This window comes from Saccharomyces eubayanus, chromosome V (genome assembly GCF_001298625.1).
Source record: "Saccharomyces eubayanus strain FM1318 chromosome V, whole genome shotgun sequence".
Classification (NCBI taxonomy): domain Eukaryota; kingdom Fungi; phylum Ascomycota; class Saccharomycetes; order Saccharomycetales; family Saccharomycetaceae; genus Saccharomyces; species Saccharomyces eubayanus.
Window position 1 is genome coordinate 289,851 of NC_030980.1, and position 24,771 is coordinate 314,621.

The following is a 24,771-nucleotide window of genomic DNA, read 5'->3' on the forward strand; positions in this document are numbered from 1 at the left end:
CTACTTTAAAGGGTTGGATTGTAGTAATCTTTACACTTTAGTTTCATTGGCAACGCTAAAATTGAGTCACATACAAGGATATAGCCCGGACTATGGGTGCTTTCTTTCTGTGAGGGAAACTTGCGGTAGGGCACGCAATATGAGAGTTAGTTTTGTGGTCACTGGCCTCAATTTGGTCTTCTCGGATAAAATGAGAAAAATGTCAAGTTGTGATAAGCGGTCCCTCGGATGAATGGAAATCTGGGGTAAAGGAAAGCCTTCTTTTCCTTTCCGGAAATTCCGCAGTAAACGCCGAGTTCGACTTTCCGGGTAACGAATCAAGTTCATTCTTTAGTCTCTTTCTTGAGCTTGTCTGTCACCTTTAGGACACATTGCTGGCACAGAGATAACCGACATTAACAGTGCAGTTGACAATCACTCAGTGGCACATAGCCAATGTCTGTTTCCGCGTAAATAAAATATCAGTTAAAAATAATGGAAATATTAACTTCACAGAAATACTAAAAGTTATATTGGAAGTACGAAAAAAAATGCATAAACGGATGGTGAGAATTGAATGATATAATTTAATAACAGCGTAATTCAATAACAGCGTAATTCGGTAAAGCGTTCAATATAGTTACTGCTTTTTCTAATATACCATTCCCTTTTATTATTTATGTTTTCGTTTAAAAATATCAAATACAGAATGAAAAATAAAAACTACAAGTACATTAAGTAAACATTGTGCTTATACTGGAAAGCTCAGTATACGGATGATTAAAAAGATAACGTAAACAATCAAGCTATATTATTGAAAATTAGTAAAGGCACGGTGTATAAGTGTGTTTGATGTGACATAACCGTAAATATAAAGAATTTATATGCTAATTTTCTTTTTCACCAATGAATCATTCTAGATTTTTCTCATTTTCAGTCCTGTTTCCTTCAAACCTAGATGGAGGTTATATTTACATTTTTTAAACTCTCAAAGTTGCAATGGTGGATTGTCCCAGGCTAAAGATTTTGTTAGCGACAGTCAAAAAAAAAAAAATAACGACACCAGCAGGATTTGAACCAGCGCGGGCAGAGCCCAACAGATTTCAAGTCTGTCGCCTTAACCACTCGGCCATAGTGCCTAAAATTATATCCTTCTAATGTAATACACTTCGCTAATACTGGGATAATATTAAAATTCTATATCTCCGGAAAGTATTATCATGCTAAACATATTCTTTAATTACCATTTAAATTGTATGATGATCTTTGGGATTCCATTGTTTCTTAATTTTATAATATTATGTATATAGACTATACTAGAGATTCTCCTCATGGATTTAGGAATCCACAAAAAGGAATCAGTAATTTGTATCATGATGAGGCAATGTTTATCAATAGTAATAGTGTTACTATTATTATTGTTGTTTCAGATATTTTATCACACATGACTTAATGTGTGTCTGAAGACATCTATTCCAACAGGAGGTACAGAATCTCGGATCCAAACTAGTTGTTTGTGTCTTATATACTTCGAGTACTCCACTAAAGCAAGGTCTATGCTCTGAGATATAGTTGCTAATGTGTGGTAATCATCTTTTAGATGTTTCACAGCAATTCGTTACAAACGTGTTTCTGTTGCGCGTTGGCAGAATTGTTTCGACTATAGTCGAGGTATCTCATCTGAGATAGAACGCCTTATTTACTTTTGAATGCAATTGGTAAGACGATGTACGTTATTGTAACATCATTTATCCAAGCCACCTTCTTTCGTAAAATGCAAAGAATATTTTGAGTTTTGCTATTTTTTTACGGCTTTGCTGACTAGAAACAGAAATTCCTGAAGAGCAAATGAAGTTAGCGTATTACTGATGTTCTTTAAATATATCACACAAATGCGATAATTGAGTGTGTTAGATCACATTGCAATAAGCATCAATCCTTTTGTGTCAATTACCAAAAACTTCTGACTGCAGATTATAAAGGTTGTCAAGAATATCAAAAATGATAAAGCATCATGTCATAAGGTTAACTTACAGGGCGCTGATGCACTGGCTATAGATAGTAACGGTACCTATGACTCAGCAGATTTATTTAAAGGTTAAGAACCTCTCTAATACCCGTTGATGATCTTCTGCTACCACTTCAGCCGTGAATGCCGCTAATCTAGCATTCAATAACAACGACCCCCCTACAACGATATAGAAACAAGTGGTAGTTATGTATTAAGCGCCATCTGTAATAGTAACCACATGGAAAATTTCCATTGTCGCAGAATTTTTTTTTACCCACACGCCGCCTATGCCAAAACCATTAAGATCGTCAACAGCAACTATAACACAGCCCGCATGGACTATAAATTTAATCATACTTCCAGGACGTATCTGACGAATGAAGCTTTACCACGCAATCACCGTTCCTCATAATAGCCTGTATTCGAGTTCAATTCAGAAAAACTTATAGGAGCAACCACTCATATGAGAACTTTGTTTGATGATAATCTACAATGTGATGACATTTCAACTTCACTTGAAGTGACCCGAAATTGAAAAAAAAAAACAACTAGATATTCTTCTTATATAATGAGAAAGGGGAGAAACAAATATTGACCAATTTTGGATTCTTATATTAGTATGACCGCACAATATCAGCAGAATGACTGTGTTGGAGAATTTGTATAGTCCTACGTTTTCACCACATAGAACTACATTACCAGGGCATATGACTAGCGTTATCACATGTTTACAGATAATTATGTCATTACAGGGGTAAACGATAATATGATCAGAGTCTATGATTCGATAAATAAAAAATTTCTATTGCAACTATCAGGTCACGATGGTGGGGTTTGGGCTTTGAAATATGTACATGATGGTATCTTGGTCAGCGGCTCCGCCGACAGAACGGTGCGGATCTGGGATATCAAAAGGGGTTGTTGTACCCATGTATTCAAGGGCCACAGCTCAACGGTGGGATGTCTTGATCTACTAGAATACAAAAATACGAAATATGTTGTAACTGGTTCGAGAGATAATACTTTACATGTCTGGAAACTTCCGGAGGTGTCTTCTACTACTGATCATCAAGCTGAACACGATTGTCCATTGATATTTCATACCCCGGAGGAAAATCCATATTTTGTAGGTGTCTTAAGAGGACACACTGCATCTATAAGAACTGTCTCTGGCCATGGTAATATTGTCATCAGTGCCTCTTATGATAGCACACTGATTGTGTGGGATATTGCCGAAATGAAGTGTCTTTATATTTTAAGTGGACACACTGATCGTGTATATCCTGCTATCTATGACTATGAAAGAAAAAGGTGTATCTCTGCAGGTATGGATTCTACCATAAGAATTTGGGACTTAGAAAATATTTCGAATAATGGAGAGTGCTCCAATGCAACGAATTGTGCATATCCATGCACCAAGATTCTTGAGTCAATGTATGCCTTACAGGGTCATACGGCATTGGTCGGTTTATTAAAACTGTCTGATAAATTTTTAGTCAGTGCTGCTGCGGACGGTTCGATAAGAGTTTGGGATGCAAACGATTACTCTAGAAAATTTTCTTATGATCACACCAACTTCAGCTCGATCACGGCATGTTACGTTTCTGATAGTATTTTGGCAAGCGGGTCTGAGGGCCAATTAGATATTTACAATTTAAGAAATGGGTAATTAGTTCATTCGAATATTCTGGGAGGCGCTGATCATATTTGGTCAATTGAGTTTAGGGGCAATACGCTTGTTACAGCAGCGGAGAAAGACGGGCAGAGTTTCTTGGCATTTTTGGACTTTAGTTAAGGTTTTGCGTTAACGTTATCGCAAATATTTCCCCCTTAATTCCATTTTTAATTCTTTAAAACTGACAAAAACCAACACCAAAGCGCAACAGGATCTTTAAAAAGCCAAATATATTTTCAATTGAATGTACTCTAATGCACTTTATATGGTTTTTCATTTAACACAACGCTTATTAATAAGAAAATCGCAATAAAAAAAAGCAGAAATTGTAGCACAAACTTCTGATATCACAAGCCGAATTCAAGATAAAGTACATGTGCGAAGAGATGACAAAGATATTTTAATTTATGCTTGTTATATTATTAGGGATGGCGTTCTATGAACATGGATCGTATAATAAATTGCTACTCTCTTAGTAGCAGCACATCTAAGGGATACAGAACACATATTGCTGTTGCTTCTTGACGCATATGGGTGCATCTCGTACTATATTAAGTACTATCAACGCGTACTGGTTCCCAAACGTTTTCGATTACTTTGTCTTTAGATATTTTGACGTCGAACGGGGAACTCCCATACGATGTCTTGATACGAAAACATACTATATACGAGCTGGTAAGTGTACATAATCACGATTGTCAAGGGCATTCTCCCTCTTGGGATGCTATCCATTAAATATGTTTTTAGTGTATATATCAAGTCGAAAGGCATTTGCCTTACCTAGAAGCGGTCACTAATGAACACCTATAATACTCGAACGATATTCTAAGTTCTGTCCCATTTCTGTTTTCTTTATGAAATTGACGGTAGCGTCTACAGGATTTTAAGTATAAGTAGCATGTACACATACTTTCAACACAAGAAAGCGCCAGCAGATCTGGCATTACCGATGTTCAAGATAAAAACTTGCAAATTTCACAGTGCATAGCTATACTTTGCTGCCTGTTGCATTTCCTTTTTCTGCATAGCGTGGGGTATCCCCGGGTGAAATAATCTTGAGATGGCTGTTTGCCTTACCCCAGATTCAGGGGCCGAAGGAACAGAAAATGATGTGGCGAGATGGCAAATGTGCTAAGAAAAGCTTATGTCGAGGCAACCAGCACAATGAGGACGGCTCATGGCAATTGGCTTCCATAAATTAGAAGTAGCTTGCGCTCAGGGGTATCAAAAGCTTGTGGAACTGTATAGTATAGTCAAATATAGAAAATGAAAGGGGCAGCGTTCCTCAAGGGGTATTGTTGAATAGAAATGTATAAGTCTCTTTCTCTTTCATTCCTGCTCAATTGGTTTTTTGTACGCATATAAAAGACGAAGCACCCTACCATTTTCTTCAACTGTTCTTACATTTTAAGTTTTTTCGTTCCAGTTGTTTTGCAAAAGGGCAAGTTCCCCATTAGGTTACATCGATCTATAACAGGACATTTACTTATATTTGACAGTTTTTAAAATTTCTAGATGACGAAAAAGGATAAAAAGACAGTAAAGGTACAGACCGTTACTACTGAGGACGGTGAATCTGTGAAGCTATTTGAAGACTTGCAAGGCTTCGAGAATTTCATTGCCAACGAAACTGAAGATGACGATTTTGACCACTTACATTGTAAGCTGAATTACTATCCACCATTTGTTCTACACGAGTCACATGAAGATCCTGAAAAGATCAGCGACTCTGCAAACTCTCATTCCAAAAAGTTCGTGCGTCACTTGCATCAGCATATCGAAAAGCATCTTTTAAAAGATATCAAAGAGGCTGTTAGGAAGCCAGAACTGAAATTCCATGAGAAATCAAAGGACGAAACTTTTGATAAAATCGTGTGGCACTATGGTGAGGAAACCGAGTATCATGGTAGGCCATTCAAGATAGACGTTCAAGTAGTGTGTACACATGACGATGCCATGGTGTTTGTCGACTACAAAACACACCCTGTGGCTACACATTAAAACTGGTCGTGTGGAAGCACTATAGTGTTGAAATTCCACATAGCATTGTTAAGTATATTTTTATGTACTTTTAATGAATTATGATTAGTCAATATATAACGCTTTGATTTTTCTGGGGGCCAAACAGTAACACGCCCTCACTACCGAATGGCGTAATAGTCAGTATCTAGAATAGCTATTCCAAAGCTGTTGTCAACTTACTGCCTGGCGATGATACTAAAAGGTGTCTATTGCAAGATAATGTTACCCGCACTTAATGCCTAGGTTAAAGCCTTGTCCGGGTGATGAAGCCTATATTGAACATGATTTTTTTTTCCTTTTCTCTTTCTTTTCTGCTTTCCGAACACCATATCTAAACGTATACTGTTAAAGGTCTTCCCAGGGTTTGAACAGCGTCTTGAATAATATACAATACCACTGCTGTATCACTTTACAACAATACAAAAAACAAAAAAAGTACATAAACTCTTAATAAAAGTCCCCACCATAAACCCAGTTATAATGATGAATCCACATGTTCAAGAAAATTTGCAAGCCATCCATAACGCCTTAAGCAATTTTGATACATCGTTTTTATCAGAAGATGAAGAAGACTACTGCCCCCTTTGTATTGAGCCGATGGATATTACTGACAAGAATTTTTTTCCCTGTCCCTGTGGTTACCAAATCTGTCAATTCTGTTACAATAATATCAGACAAAACCCAGAGTTAAATGGCCGTTGCCCAGCATGCCGTCGTAAGTACGATGACGAGAACGTTAGGTACGTCACACTGTCTCCTGAAGAGCTGAAATTGGAGAGGGCCAAGCTAGCCAGAAAAGAAAAGGAGAGAAAGCATAGAGAGAAAGAACGTAAAGAGAACGAATATACAAATAGAAAGCATTTATCTGGCACTAGAGTCATTCAAAAGAATTTGGTTTATGTAGTCGGTATCAACCCTCCTGTTCCGTATGAAGAAGTTGCTCCCGCTCTGAAATCTGAAAAGTATTTTGGCCAATATGGTAAAATAAATAAGATTGTGGTAAATAGAAAGACACCCCATTCTAACAATGCCGCCGGCGAGCACTATCACCATCATTCCCCGGGCTACGGTGTTTACATTACCTTTGCTTCCAAGGATGATGCCGCAAGATGTATAGCCCAGGTGGATGGAACGTATATGGATGGTCGCCTCATTAAAGCTGCATATGGTACCACTAAATACTGCTCTTCCTACCTCAGAGGATTACCATGCCCAAATCCAAACTGTATGTTTTTGCACGAACCTGGGGAAGAAGCTGATTCTTTMAATAAAAGGGAACTACACAACAAACAACAAGCACAACAGCAAGGCGGTGGAACTACGTTTCCTAGAACTGGCATACCAAATAATGTACCCGCCAGTGCAGCCGGTTCAAACACAAATCTACTGAGTGAGCACTTCAACAGCACACCGTCACCAGCTGCTATGAGGGCTCAATTACATCAAGACAGCCACACAGGTGCAGGGACGCCTGTTTTAACTCCTGCTCCAGTCCCTGCTGGATCGAATCCATGGGGAGTTACTCAATCAGCTACGCCTATTGCATCTATCAATCTCTCCAAGAACAGTAGCTCCATCAACTTGCCAACCTTGAACGATTCCCTGGGACACCATACTATTACCACAACTGAGACTTGTACCACAACTACTACAACTATCACGAACAACAATGTCACAACTCACTCCCATGGCAGCAGCAAGAAAAAGCATTCTCTTGCTGCGGAAGAATACAAAGACCCTTACGATGCGTTGGGAAATGCCGTCGGTTTTTTGGACACAAGACTACATTCTCTATCAAATTACCAAAAACGTCCCGTATCTATCAAATCTAACATTGTTGATGACGAGACCTATAGAAAATATCCGTCATTATTTTCCTGGGACAAAATCGAAACTTCCAAGAGGAGTGATAACACATTGGCTAATAAACTTGTGGAGATACTAGCTATTAAGCCAATAGACTACTCTGCTTCCGTGGTTCAATTCTTACAAAGCGTGAACGTTGGTGCAAATGACAGCATTGCAATTACTGAAAACATGAAAGCTTCCTCACAACCAATAAGACTACAAACCGTGCAACAGCAAATTCAACCCCCTCTAAATGTCAGCACCCCTCCACCAGGTATCTTTGGCCCACAAAATAAAGTACCCATGCAACAACAGCAAATGGGTGAGACAAGCTCAAGGAACTCATCTGATCTACTAAACCAACTAATCAACGGAAGAAAGATTATTGCTGGCAATTAATCTAGCTCTAAATATCTTTCCTGTTTGCACTAATGATAAAATATCTATTTTATTCTCATAATTCTATAATCTTTAATGTTATATGTAAAAAAAAAAAAGAAAACTGCCTGATTTTTACACAATTGGCATGAACGAATATTTTTTTGCTGTAGTTCACTATGACGCACATTAGTTACCTTATACGCATTTCTACGTAAAATAAGCATCACTGTCATGCCGGAAATGACTAATCATAGCAGGTGACCATACAAATATCATGCTATACGGAAGATATTTGTCGCTACTTTTTTCACTTAAGTCACACTTTTTTCTCACTGGAATCCTCTCGCGTCCTTGTTTGGAGCACTCGTCTGAATGACTCAGTCTTGTCAAAAATAGAGGTCGAATGGCGGCGGAAAACGTCTTTTTTTTCATTTCATATAAAGGGCTTCTGGCGCCAGTCTTGACGTTCGCTATCCACTTCCATTAGGAACGTTTTATTAGATGGTCTTTTTCAACTGCCGATTTTTTTCAGAGAATATATACCACTAAAGGCAAAAGAAAGAGAGATCACGAATTGAATTTATAGATATTCACTACATTATGCCATCTGCAAGCTTACTCGTCTCGGCAAAGAGACTCAATGCTTCCAGATTTCCAAAACTTGCCTCTTTATTAAATAGGTCTGCTACAGCAGGGTTTGCGTCTGTAACTTCGAGAGCCTCACCATCTGTTACTTTTACAAGAAAGAAAGTAGGCTACTCAAAGAGATGCATTTCATCTACTGACGACTCTTCGGCTACTAGGTCCACTGTTATCCAACTACTGAACAATATCAGTACAAAGAGAGAAGTTGAGCAATATTTAAAAAACTTCACTTCTGTTTCGCAACAACAGTTTGCTGTCATCAAAGTGGGTGGTGCTATTATTAGTGATAACCTACACGAATTGGCCTCCTGCTTGGCTTTCCTGTATCATGTTGGTCTATATCCAATAGTATTGCATGGTACCGGTCCACAAGTCAATGGTAGACTAGAAGCACACGGAATTGAGCCGGACTACATAGACGGTATTAGGATCACAGATGAGCACACAATGGCTGTTGTCAGACAATGCTTTCTAGAACAAAACCTCAAATTGGTAACCGCACTAGAGCAATTAGGAGTTCGCGCAAGACCTATCACATCTGGCGTTTTCACTGCTGACTACTTGGACAAGGACAAATATAAACTGGTGGGGAATATAAAAAACGTCACGAAAGAACCAATTGAAGCATCTATTAAAGCAGGTGCCTTACCTATCTTAACTTCTTTAGCTGAAACTGCTTCAGGCCAAATGTTGAACGTCAACGCTGATGTAGCCGCAGGGGAATTGGCCCGTGTTTTTGAACCATTAAAAATTGTCTACCTAAATGAGAAAGGTGGTATCATCAATGGCTCTACCGGCGATAAAATTTCTATGATCAACTTAGATGAAGAATACGACGATCTAATGAAGGAAAGCTGGGTCAAGTATGGTACCAAATTAAAGATTAGAGAAATCAAAGAATTATTGGACTACTTACCACGCTCTTCTTCAGTCGCGATTATCAACGTACAAGACTTACAAAAGGAACTGTTCACTGACTCCGGTGCGGGAACTATGATTAGAAGAGGTTACAAATTGCTGAAGAGATCATCCATTGGCGAATTTCCATCATCTGATGCACTAAGAAAGGCTCTTCAAAGAGATACTGATATTGCTACTGGTAAAGAATCTGTTGCATCCTACTTGAGAGACTTGGAAAATGCCGATTTCGTTTCTTACGGTGATGAACCCCTTGAAGCACTAGCTATTGTGAAAAAAGGTACAAAGGTTCCAAAATTAGACAAGCTTGTATGTTCTGATGCGGCTTGGTTAAATAACGTCACCGATAATATATTCAATGCCTTACGTCGTGATTTCTCTGCATTACAATGGGTAGTCAATGAAGATGATCCTAACATTGCATGGCATTTTGATAGATCTCAAGGGTCGTATTTGAAAAACGGTAAAGTTTTGTTCTGGTATGGTATTGATGACGTAAATAACATCTCTGAATTGGTAGAAACATTCGTCAGGTCTTTTGATACCACTTCCGGTCTCAAACCATCGGCAAGTAACGGAGTATTCGCTAGTGGAAAATCATCTAGATCATACTCTACCAAGTCTATCCCTCGCCCAGAGGGAACTAACACCAATTCCGGCCGTGTTGCATTGATTGGTGCTAGAGGTTACACAGGTAAGAATTTGGTTTCGTTAATCAATGACCATCCGTATTTAGAAGTGACCCATGTGTCTTCCCGTGAACTGAATGGTCAAAAACTGCAAGATTATACAAAGTCTGAAGTTACATACGAGAATTTACAAGTACAGGACATCAAGAAATTGGAAGAACAAAACGCTGTGGACTTTTGGGTAATGGCCTTACCCAATAAAGTCTGTGAACCCTTTGTGGAAGTAATCGAAAGCGTTCACGGCAAATCAAAGATTATTGATTTATCCGCCGATCATAGGTTTGTCTCGGAATCAGACTGGGCCTATGGCTTACCAGAATTGAACAATAGGGAAAAGATTGCTGCCGCTACGAAAATTGCCAATCCTGGTTGTTACGCAACAGGGTCACAATTGACTATCGCCCCCTTGGCTAAATACATCAACGGCCTTCCAACCGTTTTYGGTGTTTCAGGATATTCTGGTGCCGGTACGAAGCCTTCTCCAAAGAATGATCCTAAATTTCTGAATAACAACTTGATTCCTTACGCGCTAACTAACCACATCCACGAACGTGAGATTTCTACCCGTATTGGGCACGATGTTGCATTTATACCTCATGTCGGACAGTGGTTCCAAGGTATTTCTCTGACGGTCTCCATTCCTATCAAAAAGGGTTCATTGTCCACCGGTGAGGTCAAACAACTATACAAAGATTTTTACAAGGACGAAAGACTTGTCCATGTCATTGATGACATTCCACTGGTTAAAGATATAGGAGGCACTCACGGTGCTGTCATTGGTGGCTTTAAAGTCAACGATGCCCAAGATCGTATAGTAATTTGTGCAACTATCGACAATTTGCTAAAGGGTGCAGCCACTCAATGTTTGCAAAACATGAATCTTGCGTTAGGTTATGGAGAATACGCTGGTATTCCCAACGACAAAATTATCGGTAACTGACCACTATGTGTAGTAGATAGTTAGATTTCTGATATAAAAACAATACGTATTTGACAATTTAAACAATAAATGAAGGCACAATTACCATATACTTCTTTTGGTTAGCTGAACTAAGACTTTCAGAAAACGTGAGCAGATGAAGGCGGTTCTCGCACATGAACTAGTGGAACATATACACAGAAAGCAGACAAACATCAATTTTATGAAAATTAGATTTTCAGGAAGTTCCAATATCAACAGGCAATATCCCATTTTACTAAATCACAAGAAATGATTGCCGCATTTGGACATCCATAAATAACAGGGCGTTACCATAGAAAAATACTGCTTGGAGGGATTAATCTTCGAGAAAATCCCTGGTACGAAGGAGCTCCTTAGACGGAAATCTCGTTGCCAGGTCAATACTGGGTTTTCTGTAGCCTTTGTCTGCTAATGTGGTTTATTTTGCGGCAACTTCTGGGGACAGAATATTCCGTAGCCTTAGAACCGTTTTGTTTACGCGTTTTATCTTTCCAGTATGGCATAAAGTCGAATAAATTGGAAAAGGCGCGTTAAGTGTGAACGGGTAAGCTCATCCCTTGCTACTTTAATTGCTCCCTTTCCAGAAATTCTCGGTGAACGCGTCATTTTGATCCTCAGGACACAGAAATCCTTGCAGGATGTAAGTGGGTGCTGAAAAAGAACGCGTAAAATATATATGGAAATTTTTTTTGGAAGCTTGGAAATAATAAGTTGGCGTGGTCAGTTTCGTGTTTCAGAGAAACCTCCAACAAAGTCTGCGCGGTTCACAGTTTGTTACAACAAGTTTTAGCGTTTATCCAGTCGCCTTAGTTCGGTTGGGCACATCAAATCAAAATATATATAAAGGTGCTTATATTTTATTGTTCAAAAGAATTCTTTACTTGAATTTAAGTTCCATTCAGATCCTTTTAGTATCGTAATAGCAAGGATAACAAGCGCAAACGACACTTCATTTGTTGACATAATAACATCATGTACGTTTATAAAAGAGACGGTCACAAAGAACCTGTCCAATTCGATAAGATCACTGCCCGTATATCACGCTTATGTTATGGTCTAGATCCGAAACATGTTGACGCCGTTAAGGTTACACAACGTATTATTTCTGGTGTCTATGAAGGTGTTACAACGATCGAGCTAGACAATTTGGCCGCTGAGACATGTGCTTACATGACCACTGTTCACCCAGATTACGCTACTTTGGCTGCTAGAATCGCCATTTCTAATTTACATAAACAAACCACGAAACAGTTTTCTAAAGTTGTTGAGGATCTTTATAGATACGTCAACCCTGCTACTGGCAAAGCCGCTCCTATGATTTCCGACGATGTTTACAATATTGTCATGGAAAACAAGGATAAACTAAACTCAGCTATTGTCTATGACAGAGACTTTCAGTATAGTTACTTCGGTTTCAAAACTTTGGAACGTTCTTACTTATTGAGAATCAACGGTCAAGTTGCTGAACGTCCACAGCACTTAATCATGAGAGTCGCCCTAGGTATTCACGGTGAAAACATTGAGGCCGCTTTAGAAACCTATAACTTAATGTCTCTAAAATACTTTACTCATGCCTCTCCAACTTTATTCAACGCTGGTACTCCAAAGCCTCAAATGTCCTCCTGTTTCTTAGTTGCAATGAAGGATGATTCCATTGAAGGTATTTACGATACTTTGAAGGAATGTGCTTTGATTTCTAAAACTGCTGGAGGTATTGGTCTACATATCCACAACATTCGTGCAACCGGCTCTTACATTGCTGGTACAAACGGGACTTCTAACGGGTTAATTCCTATGATCCGTGTCTTCAACAATACTGCCCGTTATGTTGACCAAGGTGGTAACAAGAGACCTGGTGCCTTTGCCCTATATTTGGAGCCATGGCACGCTGATATCTTCGACTTCATCGACATTAGAAAGAATCACGGTAAGGAAGAAATCCGTGCAAGAGATTTATTCCCAGCTCTATGGGTTCCAGATCTTTTCATGAAGCGTGTCGAAGAAAACGGCACTTGGACTTTATTCTCTCCTACATCTGCCCCAGGCTTGAGTGACTGTTACGGTGATGAATTCGAAGCCCTATATACCCGTTACGAAAAAGAAGGTCGTGGTAAGACTATCAAGGCCCAAAAATTATGGTACTCTATCTTGGAAGCACAAACGGAAACTGGTACACCATTTGTTGTTTACAAGGATGCTTGTAACAGGAAATCCAACCAAAAGAACTTGGGTGTTATCAAGTCATCTAATTTGTGCTGTGAAATTGTTGAATACTCTGCTCCAGATGAGACTGCTGTTTGTAACTTGGCTTCTGTTGCTTTGCCAGCATTTATTGAAACATCTGAAGACGGCAAAACTTCTACATACAACTTCAAAAAGCTACATGAAATTTCTAAAGTTATTACTCGTAACTTAAACAACGTTATTGACCGTAACTATTATCCTGTCGAGGAAGCAAGAAGATCTAATATGAGACATAGGCCGATTGCTTTGGGTGTCCAAGGTTTGGCTGACACTTTCATGTTGTTGCGTTTGCCATTCGACTCAGAAGAAGCACGCTTACTAAATATTCAAATCTTCGAAACTATCTACCATGCCTCCATGGAAGCTTCTTGTGAATTAGCTCAAAGAGATGGCCCATACGAAACCTTTAAAGGCTCCCCGGCTTCTCAAGGTATACTTCAATTCGACATGTGGGACCAAAAACCATACGGTATGTGGGATTGGGACACTCTGAGAAATAACATCATGGAGCATGGTATTAGAAACTCTTTGACCATGGCACCTATGCCTACTGCATCCACATCTCAGATCTTAGGTTACAACGAGTGTTTCGAACCAGTTACTTCCAACATGTATTCTCGTCGTGTCCTATCTGGTGAATTTCAAGTCGTCAATCCATACTTGTTGCGTGATTTGGTCGATTTGGGTATTTGGGATGATGGTATGAAGCAATATCTAATCACACAAAATGGTTCCATTCAAGGTTTACCAAATGTGCCACAAGAATTGAAAGATTTGTATAAAACTGTTTGGGAAATTTCACAAAAGACAATCATTAACATGGCAGCCGACCGTGCCATTTACATCGACCAATCTCACTCTTTGAATTTATTCTTGCGTGCCCCAACTATGGGTAAGCTAACAAGTATGCATTTCTACGGCTGGAAGAAGGGTCTAAAGACCGGTATGTATTATTTGAGAACACAAGCCGCTTCTGCTGCTATTCAATTCACCATCGACCAAAAGGTTGCTGATCAAGCTACCGAGAATATCGCCGATATCTCTAACTTGAAGCGTCCAGCATACATGGCTTCAAGTGCAAGTTACGCTGCCAGCGATTTTGTGCCTGCAGCCGCCGCTGCAAACGTTACCATTCCATCTCTAGATAGCTCTTCAGAAGTTTCAAGAGATGCATCTCCAGCTCCAGTAGGCAATGACTCGTTGGCTAAAGGCATCTCTGAATTGAAGGTTCAAGAACCTAGAGTGGAAGTTCCCGAGATACCCACACCAGTAAAGAATGAGGAAAAAGCTGCTCCCGTTGCGGGCGAAAAAGAAAGTGAATTTGACATTTACAACTCTAAAGTTATAGCATGTGCCATTGATAACCCAGAAGCTTGTGAAATGTGTTCAGGTTAATAAGGGTGTAAAAAAAATTTGTTTCGTTCTGTCATCAGTTCTATTTTCTTTCTAAAAATTTGGGTGTTTTCTTCAAGGTGTAATTTTCTATTTTTCGTTTTTCTCTGATAAAAAACTGGTTTCCATTCTAATGCCAAGTTTAAAGGTACCTATATATGTCCACTAGTTAATTTTTCAACTTTGCATATATATAAATATAAAAAAATTTAATGTCAATAATTTTTAACATAAACATAAACATAAACATCATGGTCTATTGCTAAGGTCAATTGGAATGAAAAAACACATTTCCTTTGCACCCCCGGTGTTGCCCTAGATGGTACTGTTTTAGTAGACTCGTCATTCCAGTTTCGACCGGGAAGTAAATACTAGTACGTATCTATTTGTGTAGCCAGAGAATCGTAATCAAGTAACACTTCTTGCTGTCTACATCCTCTAATTTATAATTAAATATCCCATCTTTCTTTGACTGCCATGATGCGCCTATATCATTCTTGAATGAAAAATTAGAGCCCCCCTCAGTGGGTTCTTTTAAGTCCAACGTAGTTACTGAGACTATGTACTTGTATAAGGAAGAATGCTTTTCCAATTTCTCCAGGACCGATTTTATCAAAGGGTTCGAAAATGACTTGGTCGAAAGATCGGTCTCATTATCATCCCTTATGCTATCATGACTTTCTTGAATGAACGAAATTAGCTTTTCTTGAAGCAGAGGAGAGTTATCACTCCTTCCATCATGGATCTCAATTTCGGTGTTCATATTGTCCTTGGTTTCCTCGACAATTTAGCTTTCTTCCCCTACCATTTAATTGTGCGTTGTGAAGCAACGGCAAGATAATACTCGCAAACTGAACAAGGAAAGGCCTAAGTTTTCCATGGTAAAGAGATTTACGAAAAAAGGTAATTAACCGGAAACCGCAGTCTTAAATGAAAGACCGAAGATCGTTGAAGGAAATGAACCACACAATAAGGCAATACGAAAGAACACTATCTCCTTAAGGTACTCACTAGTACGCGTTAGATAACCGATCGCATGATATCGTTTACTACGTTTAACGGTGCTTTGCTCCGAAATAGATATAAGCACGTGCCTCGCAGCGAGGAAAATGAGCGTTGCTTTGAACAAAATAGATAACACTATTTAAGAGTCGATAAATATATAAATCGACGACTGGTTTATACGTAACGTAAGCTTATTGGTTACCACGCACAACTAGAAACCACACAAGATTTTCATAATATGTCTTCAGCACCATTATTGCAGAGAACACCTGGAAAGAAGATTGCTTTACCCACAAGAGTGGAACCTAAAGTCTTCTTTGCCAATGAACGTACCTTTTTGTCATGGTTAAACTTCACAGTGATGCTGGGTGGGCTTGGTGTAGGTTTACTGAATTTCGGTGATAAAATAGGTAGGGTCAGTGCTGGATTATTTACATTTGTTGCCATGGGCACAATGATATACGCACTTGTGACATACCATTGGAGAGCCGCCGCAATCAGACGTAGAGGTTCAGGTCCTTACGACGACAGATTGGGGCCTACTTTGTTATGCTTTTTCCTACTAGTCGCTGTCATTATTAACTTTATATTAAGATTGAAGTACAATGATGCCAAAGTTAAATTATGAAATTGTAGTTCCAATATCATTAAGCAAAAAAATGTGCATCAAAAACAGTGTTTTTCAAGAAGCTCACAACTAGTTTGGTTTCATATAGGCGCATATATAGAAAATACACATCTAGGTAAATAATGAACAATAAAAAATATTCATGTTTCAAACAGCCTTCGGCTATTACCTTCAAAGACGAGAAAATAATGTAGCCCTTCGCCAAGAGTATAACTGGCAAGAAAAAAAATGCTTTTCGATGAAGCATAACTTCTCCTTGAGGCTATGCTTTAAAATTTCTTTTACACATACGTACAAGGCGTATACAAGAATAGGGTCCCGCCGCTTTACCATATTTTTTTCTTTTGGCCGATACCGGTCTAATGAGTGACCCATATGCGCTTGAACGTAGCAAAAGCCAGGCAACAATGCGAAAATAATAGCCGTAGAGCTCTTAGTTGGCATTGCAGCTAACGCCGGAGCCGTGCGTAATATTTTTTTTGCAATGTGCTCTTACAAACCTTCAGCATACCGCTTTAGGCGCCAAAAAGAATCTGAAAATGTCAACTCCTCTTGTTTTTTCTCACAAAGTGAGGGGTTGTGTCGCTAACCGGCACTCAAAACGTTGAAAGACTTCTGACTCACCGCTGCGCTGTTTCTTAGAGCTTGCCGATGAGAATAGCCTCGAGAACAGAATGGAAAAATACACCGTGATTATATAAGCGCCACATACAAAGACGTTCGAAATTTTGCTTTGATTCTAGGACGTGTCTTGAATTATTCACTTTGTATATAAACCACCAAATAGATATTTAATCTGACGCAGAGGGGAGAGAGAAGAAATACATAATATTGAAGAGAAAAAAGAAATGTTTTCCCGTACAAGAACCACAGCTTTGAAATCCAACTCATTTGCAAGAAATTTGTTGCGTCTTTATTCGCAGGCGCCATTGCGTGTTCCAATCACCTTACCAAATGGTCTTACGTATGAACAACCAACTGGTTTATTCATCAATGGTGAATTTGTTGCTTCTAAGCAAAAGAAGACGTTTGATGTGATTAACCCATCTACCGAAGAGAAAATCACCACCGTCTACAAGGCTATGGAGGACGACGTCGACACTGCCGTCGCAGCTGCCAAGAAGGCTTTTGAGACCAAGTGGTCTATTGCCGAACCTGAGGACCGTGCCAGGGCCTTATTCAATCTGGCTGACTTGGTTGAAAAAAACCAAGAGACATTGGCTGCGATTGAATCAATGGATAATGGTAAGTCACTATTCTGCTCTCGTGGTGACGTTGCTTTAGTGTCGAAGTATTTGCGTTCCTGTGGTGGCTGGGCTGACAAGCTAAATGGTAACGTTATCGATACAGGTAAAGACCATTTCACTTACTCAATTAAAGAACCATTGGGTGTTTGTGGGCAAATTATCCCTTGGAATTTCCCATTGTTGATGTGGTCATGGAAAATCGGCCCTGCTTTGGCTACTGGTAATACTGTCGTATTGAAACCTGCCGAAACAACTCCATTATCAGCCCTTTTTGCTTCGCAGCTTTGTCAGGAAGCTGGTATCCCCGCAGGTGTGGTGAATATACTGCCAGGCTCCGGTAGAGTTGTTGGTGAAAGGTTGAGTGCACACCCAGATGTGAAGAAGATTGCCTTCACTGGCTCCACTGCCACCGGTCGCCATATAATGAAGGTGGCCGCTGATACTGTCAAAAAAGTCACTTTGGAACTAGGAGGTAAATCACCAAATATCGTGTTTGCTGACGCCGATTTGGATAAAGCTGTTAAGAATATTGCATTTGGTATATTTTTCAACTCCGGTGAAGTCTGCTGTGCAGGTTCTAGAATTTACATTCAAGATACAGTGTACGAGGAAGTCTTAAAAAAATTGAAAGAATACACCGAGACATTAAAAGTTGGTGATCCATTCAACGAGAAAGTTTTCCAAGGTGCCCAAACATCTGACAAACAACTACACAAGATTCTGGATTACGTCAATGTGGCAAAATCAGAGGGAGCTCGTCTTGTTACTGGGGGAGAAAGGTATGGCGATAAGGGCTACTTTGTCAAGCCAACGATTTTTGCTGACGTCAAAGAGGATATGAGAATTGTTAAGGAGGAAGTATTTGGCCCTATCGTAACCGTTTCCAAGTTCTCTACTGTTGATGAAGTCATTGCTATGGCAAATGATTCTCAATACGGGCTAGCTGCCGGTATTCACACAAACGATATTAACAAGGCTATCAATGTATCTAATAGAGTAAAGGCTGGTACAGTTTGGGTAAATACTTATAACAACTTCCACCAAAATGTTCCATTTGGTGGATTTGGCCAGTCAGGTATTGGGCGTGAAATGGGTGACGCTGCTTTGAGTAATTACACTCAAGTGAAATCTGTCAGAATTGCCATTGACAAGCCAATTCGTTGAAGTGACACAAAACTGCATTAACTGCTTAACGAAGATGTGTATGATAAACATTATAGAATAATGAAAACCATTTCGTGACATGCAGAAAAGACAAAACAGAGCAATGATATTAAAAAAGAAATCAATAACAAAAAAAAAAAAAACGTAACGTGATAAACATTAATGAACAATGTATTTACATTCTTAAGCATAGGCATTAAACCGCCTTCTTTTATACCTTTTTTTCTTTTATTTTCAAGATAATGTATATGTAAAATTATAAGTTAATAGAAAACATTTCATTCATCTAACCACGAACTGATTGTCTCTCTTTTCTTTGAATTTAGAGGTTCAGTAAGAAAAGGAACAGCGAATATTATCACAGATAATCAATAGCACACCCATACATTTCAAGAACCCAAACAATTTTAACATAGTCTTTTTATTTGTTTCATTTTGTTTTTCGCCAACATGAAATACACTGCCCGATACCGCAGGCTACCGCCCAGTGCACCTCCCATTCATGGGGAGTTCAGTGGGAAGAGGCTAGGCTCCAGTGGCGCTTCCCGCCAGCGGGGAGGCTTTCTTTGGAGGGAAAGCTCTACTCATTCTCCCACCCAGCGCTTCTGCTTTGCCTCCGCAAAGCAGTAATTGCATAACTATAGTGAATTTCAAAAGCTAAGTAACGGTTAGGTATTGGTTAAAAATAAAGATTACAAGAAACCATCATAGATTAAGCAGAAATGGTATGTTAAAATGTAATGAAATGCGACACGAGGTCCTATATCCAGTGTACAATGTGCTACAAATCAGAATATAGAAGATATATGAAATCACTGTTATGGAAAAATGAAAGATGAAAAACTACTGTAGCGAATCTCAATGAAAGCAATCGAAGTGCCTACTATCAATAGCTAAAAGGCATATGGCTGTCCATATAAATTGTGTCGATATTCATTTGCCTAGCGTGAAAAGCCTGAAATTCAATGAGTAATACGCCACCTTTCCAATTTTCAGTTTATATTAAAGCTTTGGACGCTATGAGACCCAACGATTACTTTTGACCACTACAGGGGCAATAATAATGCCTTGGGTGGTTGAATAAATGGGCCTTAGAAATGAGTACGCAATAGCAGAAGATTTTAAAAGAGTAGCATTTATTTTGTATCAGGGATTAGCGAGAACCCTCAGGGACGTCACTTTCCAGGTTTTCCTCACCATAAAGTCTAATTTACTAACAATTTGAATATGGTATTTCCGCCAATTTTTTTATTTAGTCTGACGCTGTCACTATCCGTACTAGAAAGGTTATCTCCAACCCATTGTTGGCCAGAAAGCAATTCGTTGTCGACGTCTTGCACCCAAACAGAGCTAATGTCTCCAAGGATGAATTGCGTGAAAAATTAGCTGAAGTCTACAAGGCTGAAAAAGACGCTGTCTCCGTTTTCGGTTTCAGAACCCAATTCGGTGGTGGTAAGTCTGTCGGTTTCGGTTTGATCTACAACTCTGTTGCTGAAGCCAAGAAGTTCGAACCAACCTACAGATTAGTCAGATACGGTTTGGCTGAAAAGGTTGAAAAGGCTTCTAGACAACAAAGAAAGCAAAAGAAGAACAGAGACAAGAAGATCTTCGGTACTGGTAAGAGATTGGCTAAGAAGGTTGCTCGTCGTAACGCCGATTAAGCAAACTAACTTCAAATCGTCAAAATATTTTAACGGATTGTTTAGTTTTCAATATATAAATATGTGTATCTTTTTCCAATAAAAAATATAATCAATAATTTCAAAAGATTCCAGGAATTTTACTTAGTTTGTAGGTAAAAGACCAAATATAAGCCGTAATGTCAGTTTCGTCGTGTTCGAGGATTATATGCTCTTACTTTTACAATCGACAGGCAGTTTGTTCATAGCGCCGGTAATAGGGGTTTTTCAAAAACTCAACATTTCATACATGGCTTATATTGCCGTCATTAAACTTTTACCTTCGGCATAACCTCTTTTATAACTGTTTTATTCTCCCTTCTTCACTTTAGTCACGTGCGTCGCCTTGAATTTACGCATATACAAAAAACCACCTGAACTGAAGAGCTCCAGCCTAGCCATAAGCAAGTGTTTATATACGCAAGTCAACTAATATAAAGAGAATCACCTGGAAAACTTTTAGAAAAGAAAAGTGTACAGTCTAGAAGAGATATGATGATATTTGGATTAGGGAGACTGTTTTATGTTATTCTATTACTAATTAATGCTGTTGCTGTGCTGAGTGAAGAAAGATTCTTAAGAAGGAGTATGTAAACTGCGGTGACTCTCGAAAAAGTTCTCCTGTGGAGGAACAACTAATACTAACTATATTGGAAAAATGCTATTGCATTATTTTTTATGATTCGTACAGTTGGCTTAGGAAGATCAAATGATGAGACACCTGTTTTTGGTCAGGATCAAAACACCACCAAGTCCAAGGTTGTACAATTGATTGGTGCCGTACAGACTTTACTGAGGAGTATGTTATTTTGATGGGGATACACTGAACTCCTTACCGTGCAATGATCGCTATCTTTGTTTATTTTTATAATTAAAGAGTCTTACTAACAATTATGAATTATTTTACTTTTCAGTACCATTAATTGGAATAAATGTACTGGTGATCATTTACGAATTACTATTGGGATGAACTGAGAGCATGTACAAACAAAAATTACATATATACTATATAATATAAAGACTTAAAGGGAGACCGCTTCAATATTATTGATATTGTTCAGGTTTTAAAATAACTTTTAAACATGTACAAAAGAATAGATAAATGGGTAGCGCACTGAAATTTAGAGGATTGATGCAAAATTTTTAAAGATGTTCTGTTATGTAGTGTAGCTATTGATATTCCAGTATTCATTCGCAGATGTTATAATTGGTACAAATAGAAAGTTCTTCGAAATGATAATACGGTGTCGTGAAAGGGATGCGATGTATTAGTGAAAAATAAATGAATACTCTAGTGTCAAGCTTTCTTATTGTGGAGGTTCGTTCAGTTTATCGTTAATAAACGTCTCCAAAATCTTCAAATCTTTGATTTCGTCATTTAGCGAGGTCAATGATATGTTGTCATTGCAATTTTTATCATCGACCTTTGTATCTGTTATATCATTAAGACGTAATCTAAAATAAAATAACAAACAGTCATAAATGAAAATGAACTGATTGATGTTTTGGACCATGGATATTCTTTGCTTTCTAAAAATATTGATTATCCAAGAAATTGGATCAAACAATTTTGCTGGATATTTTAATTTAATGAACTCCTTTTGTAAAGCTTCAAACATTTCGAAATTCGAGAGGATGGAATCCACTGTACATAAAGTGCCGGTTCTTCCACAACCTGCGGAACAATGTACCAATATCGTAGGAAGTTGATCGTCTTGATAAAATTTTCCTGCAAATAATGCACCTATTATGTGGTTCTTTATGTTGATTGCTTGCACGATCGAGGTTGGATTGAGCAAAGTGCCTAAGTCGGGCCAATTTTTCACTTGAATCTGTAACACCTCATAGGGTTTTTCTTGATCATGATAAATTAATTGGATCTTTCTGATAAATATTGAGTCATCATCGTCATCGCCATCATCATCACCTTTGGTGTTGGCTGAAAAGAAATCGCTATCTTTCATAGTCTTCGTTTTTGCCCTTGTATTGTTACTATTGGGCATTCTTAATATTTTTTTTTCTAGTAATTTGACCTGGATCCCGTTATAATTACCTTCTTGCCAGTAACGATAACACTTTTCAATACCATTTTCGAAATCGTTTGTTAAGGAAAGAACCAATGGGACACCATTGTTCAGTATGCATGTATAAAAATCGTGTACGGTAGAAGGCATCGGCGCCTGTGTGGCAATATAACGGACTCTTCTTGCTGTGGCAGTTGCTGTTGGGAATGTCAAATTTTGCTCAATGGATAATCTTGGCAGAGATAAATAATTCGCGTTGATGTAATTGTCCAGGATACCACCATCGGGTGTGGAATGTGAGCGTTTAGTGTTTATTGATGATTGCGAACCTTTCCTTAGGATTACCCTTGAATGCTCATAGGGGAAAATGTCCTTGTACCTGTTCTTGGCGCCCAGTTCGACGCCTGATGAAATTATAACGTCATCTGAGTCCGAGTCCGAGTCTGATTCAAGACTTAACATAGATTTATATTTACTGTATTGAGTGAATATTGGTTGAGAGTGTGATCTTTTTTGTACTTTACCCACGTCAGGGAATTTTGGAGGCATGATAATAGAAGAGGACGTGGAGGTCGATTTCTCGAGGTATGTTGAAGCCTCATCAATTACAAACGTGTTATCCTGTTTTTTAAAGGATAAAGAATGGTTCAAACGTCTTTTCTCTAAGAAATCCAATTTCTGAAATTGGGAGACAAGTTCAATTTTAGAGATTGTCATCAGGTGTTGGAACCATTCAGGTATTATAGAATCAATATCTTCTTGTCTATAGATTTTGCGCATTTTTTCATATTTGATCTGGAAGCCTAGTTTGTCTTTATTAGTGTCCATGGTACGGGAAGCTTGTTTCTTTGGAAATTGAAAATTTTGTAAGGAATTCTTTGCGGAATCATTACTGCACCATCTTTCATGTTCTTCTTTGATGTTAACTGCACTCAAGTATGTTTCCAGGTCCATTATTTCTTCGTTTTGCGAGAATTTGAATATCTGATTGATATTTGTTTGAGGCGCCGGTAGTTGGAATTTGAATAGGGCGGATATGGGAGAAGATGAAGATATGGGGGAGTCTGCGAGAATATTACGTGGGGTGGGAGAGTTGGAAAGGCTTGAGTGGTCCGATCTATTATCATCAGGGACGTTTAACCTAAGGTTCATTTGCGGGGACGACAATGGAGTAGTTGCCGTTATGTGCGGAACTGTGCTGTGTACTTTACTGTAAGGGTTGATCTTGGGACTTTTAGGTTCGAAGGAAGCAATGCAATCTGCGTTATTGACACTTGTTTTGATATGGTCTGGAAATATAATTTTAAATTGAGAAAAGCCACACATCAGTACGGATACTGTTTTTTTGGCTTCAGTATCGAATTCTACTAGCTTGGAAGCAATGCCAAAGCAAGGCAAAGAGACAGAGCTTTCTGTTTGGTTTGCAGTGTTATCATAAATGATAATGCGAAGGTTGTCTACAGAGAGTTTGCCTCTCAACATAGTTTGCTCACTGGGAGTCAAATTTTCCAGGAGTTTGGAAAAGGTAAAATTCTTTCTTCTTAAAAGCGTAGAAGGTAGACAAACATGAATGGAGTCTATAATGATGGATTTGGCGTGTTCGGTAAACGGTCTCACGTCCAGTAAAAGCACTTCTTCTCGCGGTAAAGTGTCGATAAGCTTGCCCAGTTCCACAGCAGTTATTAGCGAGCAACCTTGTGGTTTACTATATCGCTGCTCTTTGGGCTTAAAACTTGGGAGTACGGGAGCAGTCGCCCTCTTCAAAAGCACAGGAGATGACATCTTATAGCTCACCAAAGGGCTGCTGGCCTTGGGGCTATGATATATGTTACTGTTCATACTGTTGTGGTGACTGTTATGGGGAGGTTGTTTCGGGAATGCATTTGAGTCTGATCCTATCAGAGTACTAGTATCGGAAACTATTGAAGTGCGGTCGGTGGGAAGGACGTTTATGCAAGGCAGACTGTCCCTCATGATAGAGACGATAAGCTGGTCTGTGTGATGAGGCAAATGTAACGATCACTTTCGGTGGCCTTTTTAGCAATATGAGCAACTACGTTATTATAACACCGATGGTATCGCTGTGTGTAAATTTGTGGTCTGTGTATACAGTTAGTATGTGTGCTTAGCCTTACAGTGTAGAGTATTAAGAGAAAAGACGTAAGAGTTTGAAAATCTATACTGTATCACCCGCCAGCGCAAATGGCGAGGTGCAGATTGGATAGGGCGCATCGAATCCTGTCCATCTGCATCCACTCA

At 38.9% G+C, this 24,771-nt stretch overlaps 10 protein-coding genes and 1 non-coding gene across 11 annotated transcripts; 8 read left to right on the top strand and 3 right to left on the bottom strand.

The window, feature by feature from the left end:
* Nucleotides 1-1,036: 1,036 nt before the first annotated feature.
* DI49_1470 lies at nucleotides 1,037-1,118 on the bottom strand. Its single transcript has one exon. It is a non-coding gene; the product is annotated as a tRNA-Ser (tRNA).
* Nucleotides 1,119-5,180: 4,062 nt separating this feature from the next.
* Nucleotides 5,181-5,666, top strand: RGI1 (Rgi1p; the record flags this gene model as incomplete). The annotated part of the gene is made up of 1 exon (XM_018364663.1): nucleotides 5,181-5,666. The coding sequence occupies one exon, from the start codon at nucleotides 5,181-5,183 to the stop codon at nucleotides 5,664-5,666; it is 486 nt and encodes a 161-aa protein (XP_018222735.1).
* Nucleotides 5,667-6,167: 501 nt separating this feature from the next.
* MOT2 (CCR4-NOT core ubiquitin-protein ligase subunit MOT2) lies at nucleotides 6,168-7,934 on the top strand (the record flags this gene model as incomplete). Its single annotated transcript, XM_018364664.1, has 1 exon — nucleotides 6,168-7,934. One exon carries the CDS (start codon nucleotides 6,168-6,170, stop codon nucleotides 7,932-7,934), a length of 1,767 nt encoding a protein of 588 aa, XP_018222736.1.
* A 582-nt stretch (nucleotides 7,935-8,516) lies between these two features.
* ARG56 (bifunctional acetylglutamate kinase/N-acetyl-gamma-glutamyl-phosphate reductase) lies at nucleotides 8,517-11,108 on the top strand (the record flags this gene model as incomplete). Its single annotated transcript, XM_018364665.1, has 1 exon — nucleotides 8,517-11,108. One exon carries the CDS (start codon nucleotides 8,517-8,519, stop codon nucleotides 11,106-11,108), a length of 2,592 nt encoding a protein of 863 aa, XP_018222737.1.
* Nucleotides 11,109-12,101: 993 nt separating this feature from the next.
* On the top strand, nucleotides 12,102-14,768 carry RNR1 (ribonucleotide-diphosphate reductase subunit RNR1; the record flags this gene model as incomplete). The annotated part of the gene is made up of 1 exon (XM_018364666.1): nucleotides 12,102-14,768. One exon carries the CDS (start codon nucleotides 12,102-12,104, stop codon nucleotides 14,766-14,768), a length of 2,667 nt encoding a protein of 888 aa, XP_018222738.1.
* Nucleotides 14,769-15,147: 379 nt separating this feature from the next.
* On the bottom strand, nucleotides 15,148-15,528 carry TDA2 (Tda2p; the record flags this gene model as incomplete). Its single annotated transcript, XM_018364667.1, has 1 exon — nucleotides 15,148-15,528. The coding sequence occupies one exon, from the start codon at nucleotides 15,526-15,528 to the stop codon at nucleotides 15,148-15,150; it is 381 nt and encodes a 126-aa protein (XP_018222739.1).
* Nucleotides 15,529-16,008: 480 nt separating this feature from the next.
* VTC1 (Vtc1p) lies at nucleotides 16,009-16,398 on the top strand (the record flags this gene model as incomplete). Its single annotated transcript, XM_018364668.1, has 1 exon — nucleotides 16,009-16,398. One exon carries the CDS (start codon nucleotides 16,009-16,011, stop codon nucleotides 16,396-16,398), a length of 390 nt encoding a protein of 129 aa, XP_018222740.1.
* Nucleotides 16,399-17,246: 848 nt separating this feature from the next.
* On the top strand, nucleotides 17,247-18,809 carry ALD5 (aldehyde dehydrogenase (NAD(P)(+)) ALD5; the record flags this gene model as incomplete). The annotated part of the gene is made up of 1 exon (XM_018364669.1): nucleotides 17,247-18,809. The coding sequence occupies one exon, from the start codon at nucleotides 17,247-17,249 to the stop codon at nucleotides 18,807-18,809; it is 1,563 nt and encodes a 520-aa protein (XP_018222741.1).
* A 722-nt stretch (nucleotides 18,810-19,531) lies between these two features.
* RPS24A (40S ribosomal protein eS24) lies at nucleotides 19,532-20,470 on the top strand (the record flags this gene model as incomplete). Its single annotated transcript, XM_018364670.1, has 2 exons — nucleotides 19,532-19,534; nucleotides 20,066-20,470. 2 exons carry the CDS (start codon nucleotides 19,532-19,534, stop codon nucleotides 20,468-20,470), a joined length of 408 nt encoding a protein of 135 aa, XP_018222742.1.
* A 696-nt stretch (nucleotides 20,471-21,166) lies between these two features.
* On the top strand, nucleotides 21,167-21,458 carry YOS1 (Yos1p; the record flags this gene model as incomplete). Its single annotated transcript, XM_018364671.1, has 2 exons — nucleotides 21,167-21,287; nucleotides 21,403-21,458. The coding sequence occupies 2 exons, from the start codon at nucleotides 21,167-21,169 to the stop codon at nucleotides 21,456-21,458; spliced, it is 177 nt and encodes a 58-aa protein (XP_018222743.1).
* A 337-nt stretch (nucleotides 21,459-21,795) lies between these two features.
* Nucleotides 21,796-24,486, bottom strand: PTP3 (tyrosine protein phosphatase PTP3; the record flags this gene model as incomplete). Its single annotated transcript, XM_018364672.1, has 1 exon — nucleotides 21,796-24,486. One exon carries the CDS (start codon nucleotides 24,484-24,486, stop codon nucleotides 21,796-21,798), a length of 2,691 nt encoding a protein of 896 aa, XP_018222744.1.
* Between the last annotated feature and the right edge of the window lie 285 nt (nucleotides 24,487-24,771).